The sequence below is a fragment of the Camelus dromedarius genome, chromosome 20 (genome assembly GCF_036321535.1).
Source record: "Camelus dromedarius isolate mCamDro1 chromosome 20, mCamDro1.pat, whole genome shotgun sequence".
NCBI classification, from domain to species: domain Eukaryota; kingdom Metazoa; phylum Chordata; class Mammalia; order Artiodactyla; family Camelidae; genus Camelus; species Camelus dromedarius.
The window spans coordinates 31,186,948-31,209,719 of NC_087455.1; the positions used below are offsets into that span (position 1 = coordinate 31,186,948).

At 33.5% G+C, this 22,772-nt stretch overlaps 1 protein-coding gene across 9 annotated transcripts in view; it reads right to left on the minus strand.

Moving 5' to 3' along the window:
* The window catches only part of VPS13B (vacuolar protein sorting 13 homolog B), a 626,989-nt gene that overhangs the window by 451,831 nt on the left and 152,386 nt on the right, over nt 1-22,772 (minus strand). For all 9 annotated transcript variants that reach the window (XR_010377054.1, XM_064476933.1, XM_064476934.1 and 6 more), the window contains exon 18: nt 757-891. Coding sequence is in view for 8 of the 9 variants with exons in the window: in XM_064476933.1 (XP_064333003.1) it covers nt 757-891 (135 nt within the window). In the remaining variant the exon portion in view is untranslated. The remainder of the gene's footprint in view (nt 1-756; nt 892-22,772) is intronic.

The following is a 22,772-nucleotide window of genomic DNA, read 5'->3' on the forward strand; positions in this document are numbered from 1 at the left end:
ATCAAACAAAATTGTAAGAACAGCTTGTAGATGCCTGATCTTAAAATTTACTACCATCATAATTAAAATTTCAATTTCCATTTGGTAATTTTAGCTGTATATTTAGTTATACTCTAAAAAGTATGATAAAATTAAAAGCACTTTTAACTCTTAAAAGATTGTTTTAATACTTAGCTAATGAATGTAGAGCATATTCAGAAAAGATTTAAAATAAAACAACATGAACATACTGTATTCTAAATATTCAGTGGAATCTGTATCACTTTAAACATATCTAGAAATTTAGTCTGCACTGGAAAAAATTAAATTACAAATAGTTTAAGGAAAATATTATGAAATAAAGTACTGGTAAGAAGGTAAAGTCAATTACAACCTTAAATTGAAAAACAGCTGGGTTTTCTGCTTAATTTTATTATACTAACAACATTTTAATTCAATTTCTGTGTCATATATATGTATACCTCCTATTTCCCCACTAAAAGTATAGGAATAAACTTTCTTTTAATTTTTCCTCCCTCATAACCACACTTAAAATTATGCAAAGTTTTTTTTCCTTAAGTAAAAATTAATTTATTAAAGTCAAGAAGTATCATCCTGGCACAATTAACAATTTTTTCAAGTAAAAATAAAAAAATTTAAAACCTCTGATTCATAGGAACAATGAGTAAATTCTTGTTTCAGTAACGCTCCTTGTAAAATGCAAGGCCAATTCTCCTATACAGGCAATAAAGTTTTACACGGTCCAGCTGCACATACCTGGGGCTTTGGCACAAATTTTTATTGATCCCATGGTCCCAGAGGCACATTTGACCAATGATGTGCTGCAGTACTTCAATTCAACATTCTGGATTGAGCCCTCAAGAGTTGGCAGGGGATTCTTAGATTTCACACCTAATAAAAGAAAACTGCAAATGTACTAGCCGATTGAATTTAAATAATTTTTATACTCCTTCACCAAGGCATTTAAACTTAATTATACTTTAATTATCTACCTCAGATGTTCTTACAGTATTTGTGTTAGGTTTCACAGTTTACTGTTTAGGAGGTAAAAAGATGCAATTTTAAAATAAATGGGCTGAACTCTCATAACTATATTTATACAAAGTTGGCTCTTAATTAGTCAAGCTCAAGAGATAAAAGTAAATTTTAAACAAGTATTTGTTTAAAAATGAGGGGACTAAAAATCATATTTGATTTTGGAATATGGAATAAGATTTTAATTTGAAACAAAATTAACTTACAAATTGAGCTTTATTTTGGCAGAGACATTTAACTTAAATAGGAAACTTCCTAAGTAAACAGACTCCTCAAAATATCTTAGTCAGATGGGGTGAAAAGAGAGAAACAAGACAGCTTGAAACAGCTCCTAGGTTAAAATACAATAGCTTATAAGCAAAACTGACATGCCATGTGTAGATAAAAGAAACCAAAGGGATACTATATCACTTGACAAAAAAGTGAATATGAACGTCTCTCCTGTCTGCTACTTGCTGAAGGACATAAAAGCACAGAAGGGAACAATTACCATGAAATAAATGGTACAGAAAACTGAATTCAAAAGGGAGAAACTCATTTTGGCCCTGAAGGGTAGGTGAGAATTAAAAAGGCAGAGAAACCTTAAGAAAGTTATACTAACATTATTGCAAACCACTTAAATGATGATGAGGATACGAAGAACTCTAACTAACGTTTACTGAGGACTTACCATGTGCTATGCACACTATCTCATTCAGTTCTCACCACAGGACTGTAATAAAGATGTTATTGTTATCCTCACTTTACAAATTAGGATATAATGGATTAGAGGAGTTAAGTAATTTTTGCTCAATCCTACAGCAGTAGAAGAGCTGGGGTGGTTAACACAACTTAGTCCCATCAATGAAAACCTCACCCATCATTTCACCCATGAAGACTGGCTAACATAACTTCCCTACATTCCCTCATTCCACATTTCAATCAAATATATATTATCCTTCATATTTGAAACTCCTTTGAGTAGAACTACATATGAAAAACTAAGAAAACTATAAATTTTATATGATACATATATTAAACGTTATTCTAAAATCTCTAATCTCAAACTCTGGTGTATTCAAAAAGCCCCACAGTCCTCCAAGAGGATTCCTGAGATGTGGCCCAGGAACCTGCAGTTTAGCTAATAAACTACATGGTTTGCAGATGGTTAAAGGACACCTTGAGTAACACCTTCTCACATACTAATCTTTTCTTTAGAAGGATCTATTTATCAATTTCTATTTGATTGTTATGTAAACATGTATCAATGGTTTATTTTTCCAGTACTTACCACCATGTTATTTCCATTTGCAGTGGTATCTATTATCCTCATAGCAATAGTCTAAACGCTGTGTATTTACACATTTTCTATGATTTTCTCAAATTCTCAAAATTTATGACTCAAAAAACTTAAGCAGTATGTCACAAAATTAAATGATGCCAACAATACATATATAAACACAGTAGTAGTTACAACACCTAACATTCACTGACAACTTACTAAGTACCACGCACTATGCCTAGTTTGTTATTTTTATTCATCTCAAAAAAAAAAAAAAAAAGAGGTAGCTATTACTATTCCATTTTACATACAGGAAAACCAAGGTTAAGAGAAATAAGGATTTTGCCCAGGCTCAAGTTAGACAGCAGGGAGGCCTTCAACCAACACTTTTCTCCCCATTAGAAAAGAAGCTGGGCCACTATGCATACTTAACATCTTACTGCGGATGCAGAAGTTATAATCAGCGGATAATTCACCCTGCTCCAATCATCATGTTATGTGATGAGAGGGATACAAAATGGAATAATACCCTCCTCTAGCTCTTAAGCCCCCAGAGTCAGACACTCATTCTACGCCAACTTTTTGAAAAATTTGAAGAATTTAGATAGTGATCAGCAGGCAAGAGCTACTGAAAGATTCTCTCAAGGGTTCCTGGGGGTGTTAAGAACCAAAAGAATTGAATTAGTTTCTAGTAGATGCAAAAGGAAAGAAAGATAAATAGGCCAAAATGGCTTTTTAAGAAACATTTAACACTGCTTCTTTTTACCAAGTTTACGACTCTATCTTGAATTGCAAATGGTAGGTCTTTGTTAAAACATAATGTATGTTGTATATAAGACCTTGAGTGATTATGGTATGTCAGTGTAGGTTCATCAGTTGTAACAAATGTACCACTCTTGTGAGGGGGAAGCAATGCAGAAAGATATGGAGGCAGAAGGTACATGGAAAAATCTCGTACCTTTCCCTCAATTTCGCTGTGAACCAAAAACTGCTCTAAAGGGAAAAAAAAGTATTAATAAAAAAAGAATTCTAAAACAAACTTAATTTCTTTCCATTCTACCACCAAACCAAAATTTTTACAACACCCCAAACGTAATAAACACTAGGGAGGCAGAGAGGAGCAGTCTCAGCACTACACAACTCAGGACACCATTCACACTGTTCCCAACGGACATGAAGGCTGCTTCCGGAACTTGTGAAAGGAAATCTGTTAGCAGTGCAATATGGTGAAACAAAAAGAGCAAAAGCTCTGAAACTGAAAAAGCAAGGTTTCAGATGCAGGCAGCGTTATGTATCAAATAGTTAGATGGCTTAAGGGAAGCCATCTATTATTATTACCTGTGGAGGCCAAAATACTACAGTTATTGTTCAGAGTATCTAACTCTGAGAAATCAGCTGAATTTTATACATAATTTTGAACTTTGAACACAATTTAGGGAAGAGGTGCAGATTTTTGGTAAGATGTATAGTTAGCTGACATGAGTCAATAAAATAGTCACAAAGACAGTGACAAAGTCTTATATTTGAAATAATGACTACAAAGCATTTTCATATACATTTACTCAAATATTGCTGTCATAATCTACTAGAGGAAGGGAAAAGGGAATCCCTAAGGCACTGCAATTCAAATATAATTTTACATGGTAAACATTATCAACGTAATAATCTAAAAATAATACTGAATTTTTGTAATATGATGTAATATAAAATAATGCAGTTACTTCTTCTTCTTATAGGGGATTTTTCTGAAAAATATTAACTCCTAACTCCTAATAATAATATTCTTATTCCTGTGGTACACTGTTAACTCTGATTCCTTTTCCACCACTTTTCTTGCCCAAATAATTCTCCTAGCCTCACTGAGACATTAACCTTTGGTGTGAACTCCAATGTTCAGTAATCAACTTATGATCACTCCTGTAATTATCATCTACAAACTAAAAGATGAACTAATAAGAAAGACCTACATATCTGTATAGAAGTAAAAGATTAAAGAGTCAAGCCATATGTAAGTTTACCTCTGTTTCCTCCTTAATTTGTAGGGTCCTAAAACCAACAAAGAAATGAAGACGAAAAGATAAGAGCTGAATGCGCAGCTCTCGAAGAGGCGAGAGCTGTCATCAAAAATTTGGAGGATGGATATAGATGAACAAGTAGCAACAAAATGACTTAGAGAAAAGTACCTGTGGGTAACCAAACTAGGAAGCAAGCTCATCTGCAATAAGCCCTGGAAAGATAAGAATGAAAGAAGCCAGGCAGTTAAGAGGGCGGGAATCCAGAGGAGGCTGAAAAGATGAGGAGTAACTGAATGTCTGTCTAATGACTACAATTCCTTTGCCTTAATCCTTCACCACACAACTACCTCACACTCATCCTGGCAAAAAACTGAAGAGTTCACTTGTCAGAGTCTGAACCAGAAGGACTCTGAAAGGATACAATCAAAAGAAAGGGTGCATGCTAAAAATGGGAGATTGTCGAAAAAGCTAATATAAAATAGATGTACTAGATAATGAATCTCCTTTCTTTCACTTTCTAAGAACTCTGAATGCCAGATTTATTACCTGCAGGAAGGAAATGGATGGAGTTCTCGCTGTGAAAACTGGCCAGTCCAAGAAAAACGAACCAGAGATACTGATAACCAATTATCCCCTGACAAAAAGTTAATAAGTGTTCAATTCACCTACAACAACACCAGTCATCCAATAAGCTGCAATCTCACACACAGGTTCCAATTAGTTATTTAGTATTTTATTCTATAATATGAAGAATCATCAGATATTAGGTAGAAATCACCAGCATGAAAGGTAGAGATTAAAAAACATACACACACACACAAAAGGAGCTTGGGGTAAAAAGACAATGCCAGGAATAGAAAACTTAAAATAATGATAATTATTATTATTTATTACTTATTACTACTATTTATTATTTATTACTACTACTACTACCACTTCCGCTACTACTACTACTACTAGTATCCTCGGAGGCAGTACAGAAGATACTACAGTAAGAATATGATGTCTTGAAATTAAGAACATGATGTTAATTCTCCCTAAATTAACAGGAAGAAAAGAAAAGAAAATTGAGGAAATCTACCACATAAATGAAAAACAAAAAACCCAAAGAGATTGAAAATGGAAGGAAAATGACCCAAAAATGAAAGGATCAGCAGAAAGAAATATCTGAAATACAAAAGTTCTAGGAAGAACTATTAAAACAAAATGGAGAAAATAATCAAAGAAATAATTCAAAAAGGTTTCCTCAAACTGAAGTACATGAGTTTCAAATTAAAAGGGTATACCATGTATCCAGCACAGCAAATGAAAAAACAAGTATCAGGGCTAAAGAAAAGCTCCTAGAAGCTTCGGAGAGGAAAAAACAGAAGCATAAAAACAGAAAAAAATTAACATGCAACATACAATTAGAATGGCATCAAACTTCTGTACAGACACTGGAAGCAAGAAGACAACAGCACAATGCTTTTAAAATTCTGTAGGAAAATCATTTCCAACCTACAACTCTATTTATACACCCAAACTACCTTCACGTATGAAGGTAGAATAAAGATTCATTCAAACACACCAGATCTGAAAAAAGTTTACTTCCTCTGCTAGAAAGATAACTAGAGAATTATGCTCCACCAAAAAGAGGAAGTAAATCAGGAAAGAATAACATATGCGACCTAAGACACAGGGGATCCAACATAAGAGAAAAGGGAATTCTCAGGACAACGATAAAAGGAAATCTCAAGACATCTCTACAGCCGGATTAGAAGCAGACAGAGACTGAAACAGGAGGAAAGTACACTAAAAAATGATGACTACAAAAATTAAAATGAATTATCTAATGCATCTGAACATACTGAGAGAAGACTTATGCTTCTCTAAGAATTCTGGGGAATTAATTAATACTAAGGACATGGAATACTAATGAAGCCAAAAAAGCAGTTATTACCTCCAAGAATAGAAACTGCATTAAAAAAACTGCATGATAGTACACTATAATTCATATATACATGGTCATAATATACTAATATTGAATATATATTTAACTGAAAATTAATTATAGTCAACGATTTTGGAAAAAGGAAGAACAGAGATAAAAAGAGTGAGTATTGGCCCTAAAAGTTAAATCCCCTTGGCAGGTAGAATAATGCTGCCCCCAACCCCCAACCAAATGTCCACATCATAATACTAGGACCTGACAATGTCTTACCTTACATGGCAATGGAGACCTAAGGTTGCAACAGAATTAAGGTTACTAATCAGCTGATTTGAAATACAGAGATTAGCCGGGTGGACCCAACGTAATCATCAGGATTCTTGAAAAAGAAAGAGGCAGAAGAGGAGAGTCAGAGAAAGACGTGTCATAACAGAAGCACTTTCACAGAAACACAATGTTGCTGCCTGTGAAGGTGGGGATGCGGGCCACAAGCCAATGAAGGCCAGTAACTTATAGAAGGTGGAAAAGGAAAGGAAACAGATTCTCTTGTAGAGGCTTCAAAGAGGAACACAGCCCTGCTGACACCTTGCTTCTAGTATGCGACTCATTTTAGAATTTTAAACTACAGAATTGTAAGAAAATAAACTTAGGTTGTTTTAAGGCATCATGATTGTTTTAGTAAAGTATGTACATAATACCTAAACGCAGAAGTTAAAAAATTTCAATGTACACATTTTATTTAGAAATTTAGAGGTATCTAAGAATGAGGTGAAAATGACTGCTTCTAATAAAACAGTGATGATGATAAGGGCCCAGAGGGCTGCCCTTTTTGTTACCAGCCTTACAAAACCTATAATTTAATCAAATAAAACAAAAAGTCTTTCAGGACACTCAAGCATCCAGGACTCAGTACAGATACACAAAAATAATAAAAATCAGAGAACAGTGAACCAATAGTAAAGGCTTCTGAAGAGGGAAGCAGTTAAGTTCTTTAAAAATATGCATTGAATGGATAGCCATCCCAGTAGGATTACTAAGGAACACTCCACAAAATGACAAAAGTAAAGAGCTTCCAAATGGTTGATATTGTAGTAAAAACCAAGCATTAGCCTTTCAGATGAAAAATAAAAGGAGAAAGTGAAATGAGAGTGAGTTTTTAAGATTTATCACAGGAGAAGAAAGTGGAAGTCTTAACAAGAATGGCTGGACAGGCAAGAACAAATAGGTGTAGCAGGAAAGCTGGTTAGCTTCAAGCCTCACTACGTGACAAAGACTGGAAAGGGTCCCAGTGAGATCACACGCAAATAGGGGACAGCAAACTTTAGAAGATAGTGGTTGTTTTATTATTACTGTTGATGATGATTTTATTGCCTTTAACATGGAAAAGCAGATGAAGTAACATGCCAGGGCTAAGCCAAAGTATTTCAGTAAAAATCACTTAATATTCTCAACAGAATATAAAATATAACCATTGAACTATAACCAATTAAATGATATAAAACAAAAAGTAATCTCAAAAGCATAGCTCACAATGATAATTAGGTGACAGAACTGAACTTTAAATCTTCACAAGGAGCAAAACACAAAGTCTTCTATAGCAAGAGCCAACTTTTCATTGTTCTACTCTCACTGCAATCCCTGTCCATATTGCTGCAGTTTCCAACAAAAAGAGTCAACAGGTATTTACTGAGCAACATGTTATCTACAGACTGGCTTCTTTAATTCTTAACATTCTGTAACATAAACAACTGCAAATAAACATTTGACAAAAACTCAACTTCACAATGACAAAAGAACAAAATAAGATGTCTTAATTTAAAACAATATATTCTGCCACCTAGTTTATGGCATAATTCTTAAATATTAACAAAATAAAATTTGCTTCTAGCTCTAAAATTCTATGAATCAAGAGTCTCATTCCTACATAGCTTTGTCACATAGCCACATACATTCTTGGAAAACTAATCTGCATTATTAATAAGAATCAACCTGTTCTTCTTCAAGCTTACTTAACATTACACTATAGTTACAGGTGTAGGAATTTAGACATTCCTGGGTATAAGGAACTAGAAAAAAAAATCTTTTCATTTGGAGTGAGGCAGAGCCTAATTAGAAAACTGAAGAACTTACAACTTTGGGACATAGTCTTTAGATCAGAAGACGACTTCAATAACCAATTTTGGCTGGGAAGAGAAAGATCACCAAACTGCATGGGCTTAAAAGAACTCCAGATACCTTACCATAGTGCCTCAAATTTAATAAATGTTCAAGAACAAGTTTATTTATCCTTGAGATATTCAGTTCCAAGTGCGGAAACTAAAAAACTAACATTAATGTTGGCAGATCATATCATTAATTTCTTTTTCCTTGGGCTGCTTTTAAAGTTTTAAGTTTGTCTTTAGCATACTGGGGTTTCACCACAATGTATCTACTTAGAAATTTAAGTTTATTTTTCCTATTCAGGATTTTTGATTCTTAAATCTGAAGATTCACATCATCCACCAATTTTGTAGGGTAAAAAAAGTGTCTCTAGTGCCCCTCTCCTAGTTTCTCCTTCTGAGACTTTTATTAGACCTATACAGAATCCTCTCATTCTAGTAACCAGATCTATTGACCTGTATTTCACATTTTCATCTATATTTTCAATGCTGCATTCTAGATAATTTCTTTATATGCACCTTTAAGTTCACAAATACTGTCTGGCTGCATCTAACCTATGTTCATTCATTCAGTGACTTCTGACTTTCCCTTTTTTAAATTCTCTAGTCTTTACTGACAATATCTGTGCCTTTCTCATATTTTCAACTCCATTTTTATTTCTTTAATAATTTCAAACTTAGTCATTTTATACTTTTTCCAGTTACTATATTACTGAAATTCTAGGAGACTAAATTAGCCATTGGAGGTCTTATTCTTGAGGGATTATTTTTAAGTTCTCAGTAATTTTGGATTCGTAGTTAATATTCCACAATGCTTTCCTTTTTAAATACATTGCCAGAGTCAAGGGTATATGCCAAAAGCAAATATTTGTGTTTACTGCTAGATATCCAGAGATGTAACCAGTCCACCCAGGATCACAGTTTAAGTTAACTTATTGGTGTGATGGTTCCTACACCATGCAGAAATTAAAATCTGCATGATGACAAGACTGTGGTTACAAATTCTCGGGAAAGCACCCTCCTCCTTCCCCATCAAGGCCAAAATAAAGAAGCTCCTTTGTTAAATGGAGAGTGGAGCAGATATTTGAAACAGTCCCCCTTTCCACTAGTCCTTAGAAGTTATGAGCTTAGGGAAATGGAAATCACTTCCCAATTCTTCGTTTCTTGTCTCCAACCCACTTCTGGTGATTAAAAGCCAAGACCACTGATAACCGAGGTTGCCACAGCCTATTAGGACAGTTAAAGCATGAATGCCTGCTTCCCATTCTGGTTTTCAGTTTCATCCTTGTTTGGGGACTTTTTGTTTGTTTGTTTGTTTTTGTTTGTTTTCTTGTAGGTTGAGAGCAATTCACTTAGAATTATGGGTGTTTGTAGAGGAAAGCTTTTCAGGTTAACTAGCATGCCATGCTACCAGGCATAGAAGTCATCATGCTCTGCTATACGTTTCTTAAGTAAATATAGCTTGTAATTGAATTTTCTCCTCCCTACGATTTCATCCATGATAGATGAGGAAGGACTATTATTTTAAGATTAAACACTGCAGGTTATGCAGAGATATTAAACACAGTATGAACCCCAAAATGTACTTAACTACTCTTTCTGTAACTGTAAAGTGAGCATAATTCACTAGCTACCTTACAGAATAATCTTGAGTGCTGATATGAAAAAGTGGATAGTGGTTAACAGAGTATCTGGTGTGTAAGTATTCAATAAATGTTAATTCTCATTGTTACTATTACTAAAAACAATACAAGCTTAGATCATGGAAGTTCAGTTTATACACATTAATGAGGAATAAGAGAGTTTACTGAAATGATACACTAATCACTAGACTTTTATTCTAGTATAAACTCTGCCATCAAATAGTTTTGAAATCTTGGACTGAAAATCTCTGTACCTCAATTTCTTCAACTGAAAAAAAAAAAAAAGAGTGATTGGGTTTGACTATGACTAAGATTTCTTTAAGCATTGAAAGCCATAATTAACTTCAGTGAAAGGAGATTAAAGACTGTATGAGGGGATATATGGAAAGGAAAAGTAGCCTTTGAAGGGAGCAATACTGTCATCTGTCATCAGTTTTTTTTTTTAAAGGCAAAGAAAAATTACACTAATAAACGAAGCAGTTATGATGTTTGTGTACATATGATTAACAAAATATATGGACTAGGTAAAGTCAGTGACTTTAGTGAAAGAAGAAACATAAAATTTAAAAGAATAAATATAATTTACAAATTGATATTGCAAGAATAACTTTTGAAATCTTTTATATCTCCCCCTAGCTTCTAGAGCTATAATGTCAGGTGAAGAATGATAATAAATTACTACTTTGTGATATAAATAATAAAGTCATACATTATTAGATTGGGATTTTCTATACATAAAAGTTCTTATTTGAAATAATAAATAACACCCAATTACTAGTCATGATCATTTAGTACTATCCTCATATATAAACTTTAAAAAATAACACTTAGGCTAAGAAAATAAAATGCTTAGAAAAAAACAAAGTGTCTCCTTCTTGGATTAGGTATTTCATAACACATATGGAAAGAAAATATATAAAAATAAATTCTCATTAATAACCACTGGTGGAAATATCTAAAGAAGGACTACTACATAAAAGTCATATTAAACTCCACACTATGACGGCCAAAGTGGATACAGGGAAAAAAGCCATCACCCTTGTGCACGAAATTAAGAAAAAACACTATGCAGGCGTTAGGGCAAAAATGAAGTGAAATCGTTTAAAAAATATCACACAGGCAGCCTAGAATCTATTTTTTGAAAGCTTACTGTAAACACAGGAGAAATTGTGGCAAAGATTTTTTTTTAATTATTTAAACGTGGATAAGAATGCTAAATGACTAGATGGTAAAGTAAATGACATCACAGCAAAGGGCAAAATTATCTTTTAAATGAAGGAAATTGTGTGTGTGTGTGTGTGTGTGTATGTTTAGAAGGAGCTGGTAAAGGGCACATCAGAATAAAAATAAATACAATGTTCACTCTCTCTGCAGAGGACAAGATCATTCTTTTTTCCATAGTTTAATTCTGCCTTAAGCCACTCTCAGTTCTACCACAAGGTCAAATTGCCACACTAAGTACCTGAGCACTGTGAAACCTTGACTTTGACAAGCATTCTTTTACTGTAAGAATTCTGACTTCATGCAACCAAGATTCACTCTTGCTACTTCAATTACTGACCTCCAATGACAAAATCAAAGGTCTACTGCACAGAACTCTAGACTGTTTCTCACTGTAAAGGGCAATATTCCTGGCTTAAGGATACAAGTTCTTGTCTGTCCCTAAGGATGATCATCTACTGATGGTTCTTCATGCAAATACTAACTTTAACTAACTTAATCACGTTTTTAAATACACTACTATATACCAAGCACAGTCCAGGGTTATGGGGTAAACAAAACCAATTCAGGCTTTTCTCTCATGAAATCCACAATCTATAGAAAGAAGTGCTATTGGTCTTTAAACCAATAACTACACAAATATGTACCTACTTGATATTATGAAAAATGCTAAAAATGGGAAGTACAAGAAAACTTAAGGGAGGGGTTAAACTAGTCTGGGGAGTCTTAAGAAAACACCACTTAAGCTACAACAAAGAAGTTAGCCAAAAGAAAGAACTGGGAAAAAAGTTTCACCCCCATGGGATACTGTCTGCCTACATACAATGTCACAACCAGGATAGCAAACAGACAGCCAATGTGGACATCATTTATTCAAAGGGCCATATACCACCAAGTCTCATTTTCATAAAGGTAATAACAATAATAGATAAGATTATCAACTACTATGTACATAAAACCTGCTGGGAAAAATAATATTGTTATAAGAAGAAATCAAATGTAGCCCTCTCTGACAGTTTGACATGTTTTGATTTTGACAGCATAAATAACTATTCAGAGGGAGAAGCAAAGACTTTAACTTACAGAAACTTAAAAAATTTCTTTAACAAATGCACTAAAAGCTTAAGGAATCACTTAATAAAGCACTTAGATTATCTGTTGAATGAATAAATGAATTCATGAATCAGTGAACGGTAAAGAACACAAAAGCTAGTTCACATGTTAAGAGGAAACACAAATAATAGAAAGCTATATGATGAAAGACCAGTTTTGCTCTAACTGAAGAAAAGTGAGTTAAACGAAAAGTGAAAATTTAAATAGCAACATTTAATGTTGTCGAGGTTTTGCTGAAACTTCATTACCAGTTGCAGTATATATTCATGGAATGATTTGAGAGAGCAATACATCTATATGCTACTTTTTTTAAGTTTATAATCCATAACCAAGTTATTCAGTACTGGGAATTTATCTTAAAGAAAAAACTAAAAAGAAGGAAAAGGGTTTTACAGCAATATTAATTATAGCAGCGAAAATCAGAAAATACTTAGAAGGAAAATCATTAGATGCATTATCAATATCTCATTATTATTAAAAACCTATTTTACTTGATATTTATGTAGAAGTATACAAAATACATTTATTAAGAAATGTTAAATCAAACAATAGAACATTAGATGGTACATGCAATACAGTTACGACTATGAAAACTACACACAGAAAAATAACATAAGTTATATAGAAATTGGCATTAGTGTAAAATAGGATATTTTCCAAAACTTCATATATAACAAAAATTAACTAAGTCTGGAAGCTTAAGTGCCATCATATAATAAGGTTTCACATTAAAGACTACAGAAAAATAGTACCACGTAATCATTGTAGGTAGTATCAGAAGACAGCAACAACACCCCTGAGTAATTCTGGCATATATATCCAAATTTATAAATGAAAGAAAAGAGGATAAACAGAGATCAATATGTAAATTTACAAATAACACTTAGCTTTCCAATAAATAACTCAAACATAAAAATTAAATGGTGGAAAATCTCAGGAAACTAAAAAAATATTTTTAAAATATGTGCTAGGACAGAAAGAATAGAAATGACAATCCAATCTATACATAAACTGAGCTCTAAATTATTCATGAATCAGTGCATGCCACATCCCTAAGAACAAACATTACTACAGCCAAATTCAGACTTAGATATCCTGTCAGGACGCTTAGGTATGGCTAGGCTAAGAAATAAAAGCATAAAACAAACACAAGACTACTCAAGGTCACATTCACCCCTATTCTAACCAAAAAGAAACATAATTAAGATTTTTAAAGACACTTTTCCTTAGTTCATTATGGAAATAAACTAGTTCCACTTTCAGGAAGACGGGGTAGACTTTTCCCTATTTCTCAGGCTAAGTACAACTGAAAACCCAAAATTATGTATAAAACAAACAAAAAGACTCTGAAAGGTAGAAGAAGGTAACCAGTTAGGGACCACAGAATCCAAAGAAATACACAGTGGTGAGGTACACAGGTTTTGTTTCTGCATCATACATTCCAGACTTGAAGCTAAAGAAGCCAGCAACCAAGAAAGGCCAACAGGTACAGAACTAAAAAGTCCTAACAAAAGCCTATTCTCCCTAGCCAAAGCACCTGAATAAGGTAAGCAAGACAAAAACCTTTTAGACAATAATTGTTCTACTCCAGCCAAACACCACAGAAAAAACTGTGGTCCCAACCCCCACCAACACTAACAAAGGTCAATGGGAAGCCTAGACTTCCACTTTCAACATGCTCTAAGAAGGAAACACAACAGCCCCCAACTTGGAGAGTATAAAAGAAGGCTGAATAGGAAACCTGGACTTCCAACACAATCCGGCAATAAGGAGGCACCCCTCAAACTTCCAGGGTGGTATCAAAGAAGGCCAAGTGGAGAGTCAGGACTTTCTCCAAACTTCGGCAACAATGAGCCACTCCATCAGTGTGGTGTCAGTACCTCATGGGAAGTAGTAATGAGAAAATCCAACCACTTCAAGCCAGGAGGTTATCATTGGAGTCCTAAATGAGAGCTAGAATCTCCACCCCAGGCCAGAATTACAAAGCTCTTCCACACTTGGATGCCAGTGAAAGCCAAGTGGAAAACCTGGAGTTCTACTCCACCTGGTAGTAAAAAGGGGGCATGTCCCCTTTCACCACTGGAGCATTATCAAATAAAGCCATATGAAACAGAAGGTCTAAATAGGATCTACGGCCTCAGAAAACAGCATCCAAATTTTTAAGCTTCAATAGAAAGTCACATGTCATACCAAAAACCAAGATCCCAAAGTGAATTTTAAAAGAGAATTAATAGATGCCACTGAGATGACAGAGATGTTAGAACCAATTAACGAAGATTTTTAAAAAGCCATCTTAAAAGTGTTTCAATAAGCAATTACAAGCATCCCTGAAACAAATGAAAATAATAATGTAGCAAAGAAACAGAAAAGGAAGGAAAGGAGGGAAGGAGAGAGGCAAAGGAAGAAAGGAAAGAAGGGAAGGAAATGAAAGAAGGGAGAGAGAGGACAGGATTACAACATAAAAATAACTCAAATAAAAATTTTAGAATTGGAAAATGCAGTAACAGAAGAAACTCAGTGGATGGGTTCAATGTCAAACTGGGTAAGATGAAGGAAAGAATCACTAGACTGGAAGACAGCACAAAAGAAATTACCCAATCTGCACTATACAGAAGGAAGGAAGGAAGGAAGGAAGGAAGGAAGGAAGGAAGGAAGGAAGGAAGGAAGGAAGGAAGGAAGGAAGGAAAGAAGGAAAGAAGGAAAGAAAGAAAGAAAGAAAGAAGGAAAGAAAGAAAGGAGGAAAGAAGGAAGGAAGGAAGGAAGGAAGGAAGGAAGGAAGGAAGGAAGGAAAGAAAGAAAAAGAAAGAAAGAAAGAAAGAAAGAAAGAAAGAAAGAAAGAAAGAAAGAAAGAAAGAAAGAAAGAAAGAAAAGAAAAGAAAAGAAAAGAAAAGAAAAGAAAAGAAAAGAAAAGAAAAGAAAAGAAAAGAAGAAAAGAAAGAAAGGGAAGGGAGGGAGGGAGGGGGGAAGGGAGGGAGGAAGAAAGGACAGAATCTCAGTTATCCACAGGACCATAACCAAAGATCTAACATTCATGCCATCAGAATCCCAAAAAAGGAGAAAGATGATGCTGAAAAAAATACATGAAGAAATAATTGCAAAAAACTTCTCAAATTTGGCAAAAGACATAAACCTGAAAATTAAGAAGCTGAGCTAACCCAGAGTAATCAAAGAAATCAAAACACATTACATATAAACTTCTAAAAACTAAAGACAGAGAAAAAAATTCTTGAAAGGAGCAAAAGATAAATGACACCTTACTCACAGAGGAAGAACAATTCAAATGACAGCAGATTTTTAAAATTAGAACACATAAAGTTTAGTAGGAAGTGGCACAACACTTTTCAACAGCTGAAAATATCCTTCATGATTAAAGGAGAAACCAGACATTCTCAGATGAAGGAAAACTAAGAAAATTTGTAAATATCAGACCTTCCCCAAAAGAACACTTAAAGTAAGTTCTCCAAACAAAACAGATAAAACACAAAACTTTGGACTATTAGGAAAAAAGAAAGAATACAATAAGCAAAACTAGAGTATATATAACAGACTGTCCTTCTTTTCTTGACTTTTCTAAAATATCTTTCATGTTGAAGCAAAAAGATCTGATGTGGTTCTCAATATACACAGAGGAAATATTTAAGACAACTGTATTATAAACAGGAGATGGTAAAGAAACAAAAATATGTATGCTTTCTACACATCAGCCGAACTAGAAAAATGATGATACAAGTAGACAGTATGAAGTTAGATATATGAAATGTAAGCCTAAAACAATCACTAAAAAAGTTTCACAAGATAATACTCAAATAACTCAAAATAACTATACATAACTCATAACTCAAATAACTCAAAATAGCTACACATGAATCAAAATGGAATTATAAATAGTGTTCAGTAACTGAAAGGAAGGAGAAAATAAAGAAATTAGAAAGAGAGCGATCAAACAGAAAGCAAAAACTAAAAATTAAAATGGCAGACTTAAAGCCTAACCAACCAATAGTTACATTAAATGTAAATGATCTAAATCTAGCAATTAAAAGACAAGTTTGGCAGACTGGATTTAACATGACCCAACTATATGCTATCTACAAGAAACTCATTTCAAATATAATGAGGTAAGCAAGTTGAAGGTAAAAGAACAGAAAAAGTTAGGATACAAATATTATTCAAAAGAAAGCAGAATATAGCAGGACATCACTGGACACAATTAAAAGGCTATTAAAAAAGGAGACAATAACAAATATTGGTGAGGATGTGGGGAAACTGTAACCCACATACATTGCTGGTGGGAATGTAAAATGGTGCAGCTGCTATAGAAAACAATTTGGCAATTCCTCAAAAAGTTAAACACAGAGAAAACATATGACCCAACAATTCGACTCCTAGGTAAATATGCCACAGAATTTAAAACATATGTCCACACAAAAGCTCGTACAAGGATATTCATAACAGCATTGCTCTTAACAGTTAAAAAGTAGAAAGAACTCAAATGTCTACCAACTGATGAATGGATAAACAATCTGTAGTACATTATGGAGTATTATTCAGTTATAAAAAGAAATGAAGTACTGATACATGCAGCAATATGGATGACCCTTGAAACCATCATGCTACATGAAATAAGTCAGATAGAAAAGGTCACATATTGCATGATTTCACTAATAGGAAATATTAACAACAGGTGAGTCCCTAAGGACAAAAGATTAGTGATTGCTTGGGGCTAGAGTTAAGTGGGAATGGAGAGTTACTGCTAAAAGGATATGGGATCTTTTGGAGTGATATAAAAATGTTCTACTAGACAGTGGTGATGGTCTCACAACTTTATGAATATAATAAAAACCTGAGCTGCATACTTTTAAATGGCTAAATGTTAAGTGCTGTGTTATGAATTTATATGTATGACTTTAATCTCAATGTTTTTTAAAAAGCTGAAATGCTTATATGACCATCAGATAAAATAGACTTAAGAGGAAAAAAATTACCAGATCAGATACTCCAAAGAGACACAGCCATCTTAAATCTGTATGAAACTAATATAGCCACAAAAAACTGTGCCATGTAGCTGATAAAAAGAGAAATAAACAATCCACAATTCTAACTGGAGACTTCAATATCTCTCTTAACAACTGACAGAAAACTTAGAAGAGTATCAACAAAGATACAGAAGATGTCAAAAACACAACCAACCAATGAGCTCTTCTTGATATTGCAGAACAACAAAAGAATACACATTCTTTTCAAATGCCTACAAAATATATACTAAGATAGACCATATTATTCTGAGCCATAAACGAACCCCAATATATTTAAAAGAATTGCAGTCAACAGAGTTTCTTCTCAAAGAGATACTGTAACTTCTTTGTATGATCATTTTGTTACTTTTCAAAAGCACTAAATTCCTGTTCCATTGAAAACATTTCCAGAATAAACCTATCTGGTAGTTTCATGGACATTACAAAAAAAAAAAAAGAGTTTCTTCTCTGACCACAACTGATTCAACTTAGTAATCAATAAGAAAAGAGTAACAGGAAAATTTCCAATTACTTGGAAGTTAAGCAGATATAAATAGTCCAGAAGTCAAAACAGTCCAGAAGTCAAAGTGGAATACTCAAGAAAAATTAAAAGCATACATTGAAGTGAATGAAAAGACAACATATCAAAATCTGTACAACACAAATAAAGCAGTGCAGAGAGGAAATTTTATAGCACTAAATACACACTTCGGAGAAAAGTAAAAATCTCAAGCCAATAATCTAGGTTCTCACCTCAAAAACATAGAAAAAGAAAAGAAAGAAAAACCCAAAGCAATCAGAGGAAGGATATAATAAAGATAGCAAACATCAATGAAATTTTAAAACTGACAAAACTTTAGCAAGACTAACAAAGAAAAATAAAAGAGGGGTCATAAACTGCCAATATCAGGAATGAAATGGGGTATCACTACAGACTGCAAACATCAAAAGATTAATAAGAAAATACCACAAACAATTCTGCACAGAGAATGTGATAACTTTAATGATACGGATCAATAAATCAAAAAAAAAAACAAAACCCAAAAAACAAACAAAAAAACACTCCTAAAATGTAAATCCCCAGAGACAGATGGAGAGTTATACAAAGTCTTTAAAGAGGAATTAATATCCCTTCTATACAATCTCCTCCAAAACACAGAAAAGGAGGAAACACTTTCCATTTCATTTTATGAAGCTAAAATTACCCTGATTCCAAAACAAAGACATTGCAAAAAAGGAAAACTACATACAAATATTTCTCATTAATACACATATGAAAGTATTTAACAAAACATTAGAAATGGAATTCAGCATTGAGTTTGCAGGTATATAAACATAAAATATAAATAAATACATCATGACCAAGTAGGGTTTATTCCAAGAATGAATGTTCAGTTAAATATTGCAAGATAAATGTAATCCACTATATTAGCAAGCTGAAGGAAAAAATCATTAATAATATCTACTGATACAGAAAATGCATTTGACAAAATTCAACATCTACTCATGATAAAAACTTTCAGAGAAAAAGGAAAAAAGAAAAACTTCCTTAACATAAGAAAGAGAACCTACAAAAATACCTAAAGCTCTTGATGAAAAACTGAATGCTTTCACGCTAAGGTTGGTACAAAGCAGAGGATGTCAGCTCTCGCTGCTATTATTTAACATAATGCTGTTAAGCATTATCCACTACAATAAGACAAGAAAGAGAAATAAGAAGTACAGACAGGAAAGGAAAAAACTGGAAACCATATGTCCTTCAACAGATAAATGATTAAATAAACTGTGATTATCCATGCCATGGAATATGATGCAGTAGTAAAACTGAACTACTGATACACACAACTTAGATAATTCCCTTAGATAATTATCACATATTACATGATTACTTTTACATGCTATGTCCAGAATAGGTAAATGCATAGAAACAGAAAGAATATTAAAAGCTATCAGGGAATGAAGCAGAGGATGAACCAGGGAGTGATTACTTAAAGGGTATGAGGTGCTTTTAGGGAGTGATAAAAAGGTTTATAAATCAGGGAGTAGGCAGTTACACTACATTGTAAATACACTAAATACCACTGAATTGTACACTTTAAAGTTGTTAATAATAGGCTATAAGAATTTTACCTCAATTATACAGAGAAAGAGAAAAAAATCAATCTAAGCAGAGTTTAAAAAGAAAACCTACTGGTTCACATATTTAAAACATTAAAGAAATCTGAAAAATGCCATTTTACTACCCTATCTCCCTTTTAGATCATGTTTATGAAAATTCATTTTTAGAAGAATGTTTAGTGTTTAAACTAGAAGCAGGTGCTTGTTCTAAGAGTTGAAGAGAAGAAAAATATAGGCATTTGCATATGTAGGTGAAATCACTATAAGTCTTTATGGACTAATTAACATACTTTTTAATTTTTCATGATATTCATCAACCAGTTGCAGAGTTATCCTGAGAAGAATTATTTTACATTCCAAAAGCTTATCCAACTTTAATGCCTATAAAACACTCCATAGTTCTCAAAGAACAAATATTAAGAACTACAAAGAAATATTATTTAAGAAGCTCCTCAAAAATATATTTAAATACATATGTGAACCTTAAAAATATTTTTTGGTAAGTAGCATTTCTGTATCATTAACTAGATAAAAAGAAAAACTAGAAAATTATCCTTGTGTCCCTGAAAATAATTTTTTATCAACAAGTCAGCGACAAATTTCACATACTATAAAATAGTTATACTGACAGGTTATTACACCAAGAGAATATTAACCTTCAATCCCTGACTCATTCAAGAAATGTTTGCAAGAATATTTTTAGCCTCTTTATCTGGTCAAAGCACTAGGAGCTAAGTGGTGTCTGTACAAACCAATCATTTCACCAGCAGTTTTATATTTCTTTAAAGCCTCATATAAAAAGCACCTGCCTAAAGTGAGTAATGGAGTTTTATATTCATTGCACTTAGGAACAGCGTATGTAACCTATTCCGTTTTCCTCCCCTGTGGAATATATTTCAGCTTATATTGCACAACACATTACCAATGCATATAAAGACTCTCTGATCAGCCATTTGGACTGCAGTCAGCAACCTGCCTGAGTGCTTCATTTTTTTTCCTTATCCTAAATAACATACTCACTTTATTCAACAACTCAAATGAAAAAATCTTTTTAAGATGGTGATCTTACTTTCTTAATAAATATATAACACGTGGATGTGAACTATATTTGGAATACAAATGGTGAAACACAATCCTTGAACAAAATTTGTACAGTAATAGCTGAAAACTAGTTGAACACATCATTCCAGGGGAATAAAACAGAAGCCTATACGAGATGTCTGTATGCCTGCTTTTTCTCCTGAGCAACCTACAATTAAAACACTACTGTAACTCACACTACAAACAAAAGCTAAGTTAATTTTGACGCATTAGAGGCATGCAAGTAAGGCTAAACTATAAAGCTGGATCACCTGCCTATCTGCCAGGCCCCGAAATATTTTCAAGACAAGGATAACCCAGTCATTGCCAAAATTTCTTGAAATAATGAATGAAGGCAAATTTTAAAAAGAAGATAAACAACATTTATACTGTATAGCACAGGGAACTATATTCAGCATCTTGTAGTATCTTATGCTGAAAAAGAATATTAAAATGAATATATGTTCCTGTATGACTGAATTATTGTGCTGTACACCAGAAATTATACAACATTGCAAACTGACTATAGTTCAATAAAAACACATAATAAAAAATATTTAAAAGAGTAACAATGATGAAAACGTGGTATGCTACTTTATAGCTGAGACGGATCTAAAACTCAAGTACAACGAATAGAAAGAGTTAATAAGGATTGAAGGGAATTACAGATAAATAGCTATTTCCCATAATTGTAAAACTATGGCTTGGTAATACTATAAAATACTATCATATCTATTTTAACATACTGTAATATTACAGATGAATGAGTAAAAAATAAAGAACTGAAAGTGGGCAAGGCAAAAGCTCCACGCTGCCCCTTGCTGGTACCCTCAAGCAATAACCTAAGGCCAATAGCTAGCTAGGCAAGAAATGAAAAGACAACCAAAAATTTTGGAAACTCACCACTAGATTAATTCAAGTATTAACATGCAATCTAGAAAATTGGCAAAGATGTGATAATCAGAGCTCGAATATGGAGCAAGGTATGGCAAACTTTTCCTATAAAGGGCCAGACAGTAAATATTTTAGGCTTTGTGAGCACTAGTCTCTGTTACACTTATTCAGCTCTGTTACTGTAGTACAGGAAGCCATAGACAAAACTAAATAACCACGGCTGTGTTCCAGTGAAAAACAGGCAGTGTGCTAGATTTGGCCTGTGGGCTGTACTTTGCCAATCACTGTTCTAGAGGAGTTGTTCTCAACCCTGGATCCACATTCGATGGACACAGAGGTTTTTTTAAAATGAGCAGTATCAAAGTCCCACCCTCAGAGACCTCCAAAATAAGAGGTCTGGTATGGACTGAACATCAGTATATTTTAGATGCTCTAGCTACTGCTCTAGAGGCAAAGAAGTTTTGATCATAGAAATGTGCAAGAACTAAAGCTAAGACTTGTATTCTTGCACTCTTTAATTTCTGGCCTGAAAACAAAGAGGAAAACTGGTGGGTCGGTCTAGAGATCATGAGGCTTTTACTTACAAAATAATCTGGCACTAAAAATCAATGTATATTTGAATCAAAGAGATATCTGCATTCCCATGGTCACTGAAGCATTATTCACAATAGTCAAGACATTTGGAAGCAATCTAAGTGCCCATCAACTGATGAACAGATAAAGAGATGTAGCGGGCGTGTGTACATATATATACATAGATATATATGTACACACACACAATGGAATTATTATTCAGCCATGGAAAAGGAAATCCTGATGTTTGTGACAACACAGATGGACCCTGATGGCATTATATTCAGCGAAATAGGCCAGACAGAGAAAGGGAAATACTGCATGGTATCACTTACATGTGGGATCTTTAAAAAAAAAATCAGAATCATGGAAACAGACTAAAAATTGGTTGTCAGGGTCTGGAGGGTGAGAGAATTGGGTAGAATTTGGTAAAAGGGTACAAACTATCAGCTATAAGATGAATGAAGTCTGATGATCTAATGTATAACACAGTAACTACAGTTGGTAACTCTGTATTGTATAACTGAAACTTGCTAAAATTTCAATGTCCTCACCAAATACATCTGTGTGTGAGTATGCATGGCTATGTAAATATGTGTGATGAATGTATTAATCCTTTAACAATGTATATGTACACCAAATCATCACCACTATCAAATACATAATAAATCAAATATTCCAATTTTGTCAATTATATGCAATAAAGCTGAAAAAAAATCAA